Here is a 3,181-nt window from a genome sequence, read left to right on the forward strand (position 1 = left end):
CTAGAAGATCAGGAAGATCTTCAGGACACCGCGAAGATGACAGCCCGGATCGCAGATCCCGCCATAGATCTTCAGAAAGATCAAGATCAAGGCAACGCTCGCCCTCTGCACCACCTCGCTCCTCCAAAAAATGTTGGGCCTGTGGAGCAATACCCTTGCCACGCAAGCTGGTTTGCAAAGACTGCTTCCGCGAGTATGCCTCCAATCGGGAAGCAGAAAATATCCAGGTGGTAGATATGCTCAAACAAACTATGAAGGACTCCCTCGCAGAGTTGACAACCCTGATTCCCGCGCAGACAGCCCCTTCTAGGGCATTAGCGCAAAGCACAGATCCTGATGCACCAGGTCCTTCAGGCCCCAACACCTCTCGGCCGTCCTCAGACCCACCGGCCAGAGACGATTCCGCGGATTCACTCTCAGAGGAGTCCTCAGACGAAGCAGATCCATCAGGCTTCAGTTATACCTTGGTGCAGCCATTCATCCAGGCAGTGAAGACAGCCATTGCCTGGGAAGACACAGAGGATCCCCCGGCAAAATCCAAGACTTACTTCCCCTTCCTTAAAAGGAAGCAGGTTTTTTTCCCACTAATGGGTGAGATCAGAGAGATTATAGAGGAAGAATGGAAGAAAACCGATAAGAAGTTTTCTCTGGGTCGCCTCAATAAACTTTACCCACTGGCCGAATCGGATGCACAATCCTTAAACTCTATGCCGGTAGTTGATGCAGCAGTGGCACGCCTTGCAAAGAATGTGACTCTTCCCATGGAGGATTCGACTTCCTTTAGGGATCCTCTAGACCGCAAAATCGATTTTGACCTAAAGAGAAGCTACTTGGCCTCAGGCGCTGCCTGTAAACCGGCCATTGCACTTACATCGGTGTCCAACGCCATCAGAGTCTGGACAGATAATGTGGAGACAGCCTTGCGTCAGGATGTTCCCCGAAAAGACATCATCAAGGCGCTTGAAGAACTCAAGATATCAGCAGACTTTGTCGGAGAAGCCGCAATCGATACAATCCGCTGTTCAGCAAGGTCAATGCTTCACGCAGTAATGGCGAAAAGGGCCCTTTGGTTAAAATCTTGGACGGCGGATCTATCATCCAAACAAAATTGGTGTAGGATACCCTTTGATGGAAAGGCTCTCTTTGGGAAGAGATTGGATGAAGCTATCTCCAGAGTCTCAGGAGGGAAGTCCGGATTACTCCCCCAGGACAGAAAACCCAAGAGATCCAGAGTGGTTTCTTCAAGATTTCGCCCATCAAGATACAGAGACTACAGGCAGCCAAGACAACAAGGGGAGAACAGAAGACCCTGGAGGGGCACGCAGGCCTCTTTTTTGGGGGCACGCAAAAATAAGTCCCTTACAGCTCCCCAAGAATCCACAAAGTCTTTTTGACGCCAGGGGTCTGCAGTCCCTCCCAGTCGGAGCAAGACTGCAACTTTTCTACCCGGTCTGGGCTGCCCGCTGCCAGGACCCTTGGGTCTTGTCCACGATCAAGTTAGGGCATCATTGGGAGTTCTCCCATTCACCACCTCAAGTCTTTCAGAAAACAAGAATCCCAGCTTCTCGGGAAAAAGCTTCGGCACTACTACAATTTCTGACAGAACTTCAGCTCCAGGGAGCAGTTGTTCCAGTCCCATCGGCAGAACACTATACAGGCTTCTATTCCCCGCTCTTTCTGGTCAGAAAAAAGACAGGAGGATGGAGACCTATGATAGATCTCAAGAAGCTAAATCGTTATATAACACTCGAAAGCTTCAAGATGGAATCACTAAATACAATCATCCAGGTAATCCAGCCAGGAGACTGGATGATATCACTCGACCTCCAGGATGCCTATCTACACATTCCCGTCCTTCCATCCTTCCAGAAGTTTCTGAGGTTTACAGTAGGGGGAATACATTTACAATTCAAGGCCCTTCCGTTCGGCCTCTGTACCTCACCTCGGGTATTTACCAAGGTTCTGATAGCTGTTATCGCCCCCCTCCGGGAGAGGGGTTTAAGAGTGTTCCATTATTTGGACGACATCCTTCTCCTTGCAGACAATCCAGTACAGCTAATGTCCCACAGGGAGATTCTTCTTCAGTCCCTGGAAGATTTCGGATGGCTGGTAAATCTGAAGAAGAGTCATCTTTCACCAACACAACAGATGGTTTATCTCGGGGCATTCTTCAATACTCGACAGGGAACGGTATCCTTACCTCCCGAGAAGAGAGACATTGTCATCCAGAGAATGTACAAGGTCATCGAAAGTACTCATCTGACGGCCTCCCAGTGCCTGAGCCTAGTGGGTACGATGTCATCTTGCATCCCCATGGTGCCATGGGCCCATTGGCATCTACGTTTCTTCCAAACAGGCTTCCTAGCGCAGTGGAAGAAGGAACATCTTTGCCAGAGGATCAAAATAACCTCAGTGATGCGCAGGAGCTTACACTGGTGGACAAAGAGGAAGAACCTCGAGAAGCCTCACTATCTAGGTTCGTTTTCATGGACCATTGTTACGTCAGACGCGAGCGGATACGGTTGGGGCGCCCATTGCGGAGATACAAATCTTCAAGGAAGATGGTCCTGTTCAACCAGGGGAATAGTATCCAATGTGCTGGAGTTAAGAGCGGCCTTCTTAGCCCTAACATCCTTAACACCACTCCTCCAAGGACACAGAGTTCTTCTCAGGATGGACAACAAAGCAGCAGTATCCTACCTACAGAAACAGGGGGGAACACGCAGCAGATCCCTCCTGTTGGAGGTCGAACCCATAATGCTCTGGGCGGAGAGGAACCTGATGGATCTGAGAGCGGTCTACCTTCCAGGCAAGCTCAACACCATAGCAGACTCCCTGTCCAGGAATTTTCTGGACAACAACGAATGGTGTCTCCATCCACACATTTTCCTGCAGATCTCCAACCTCTGGTTTCCCCCACAACTGGATATGTTCGCTACCCCGGAGAACTCAAGACTTCCCAGGTTTTTCTCTCGTCTCCCCCACCCTCAGGCGGAGGCGGTAGATGCCCTGACGTGCCCTTGGAACTTTTCCATGGCTTATGCCTTTCCTCCACGTCCGTTAATTCTGAAATTTCTCAGGAGACTCCTCAGAGAACCAGTTCAAATCTTAGCAGTTCTTCCGTTCTGGCCGAAGAGACCATGGTTCCCTCTGGCAGTGCAACTCAGTCTGGGACCTCCTG

The 3,181-nt window shown here is 50.3% G+C and overlaps 1 protein-coding gene across 1 annotated transcript; it reads left to right on the top strand.

The window, feature by feature from the left end:
- Nucleotides 1-251: 251 nt before the first annotated feature.
- Nucleotides 252-1,394, top strand: LOC309548152 (lamina-associated polypeptide 2-like; the record flags this gene model as incomplete). The annotated part of the gene is made up of 1 exon (XM_082248114.1): nucleotides 252-1,394. One exon carries the CDS (start codon nucleotides 252-254, stop codon nucleotides 1,392-1,394), a length of 1,143 nt encoding a protein of 380 aa, XP_082104240.1.
- Between the last annotated feature and the right edge of the window lie 1,787 nt (nucleotides 1,395-3,181).

The sequence above is a fragment of the Pelophylax lessonae genome (genome assembly GCF_965119305.1).
Source record: "Pelophylax lessonae genome assembly, chromosome: 2".
NCBI classification, from domain to species: Eukaryota; Metazoa; Chordata; class Amphibia; order Anura; family Ranidae; genus Pelophylax; species Pelophylax lessonae.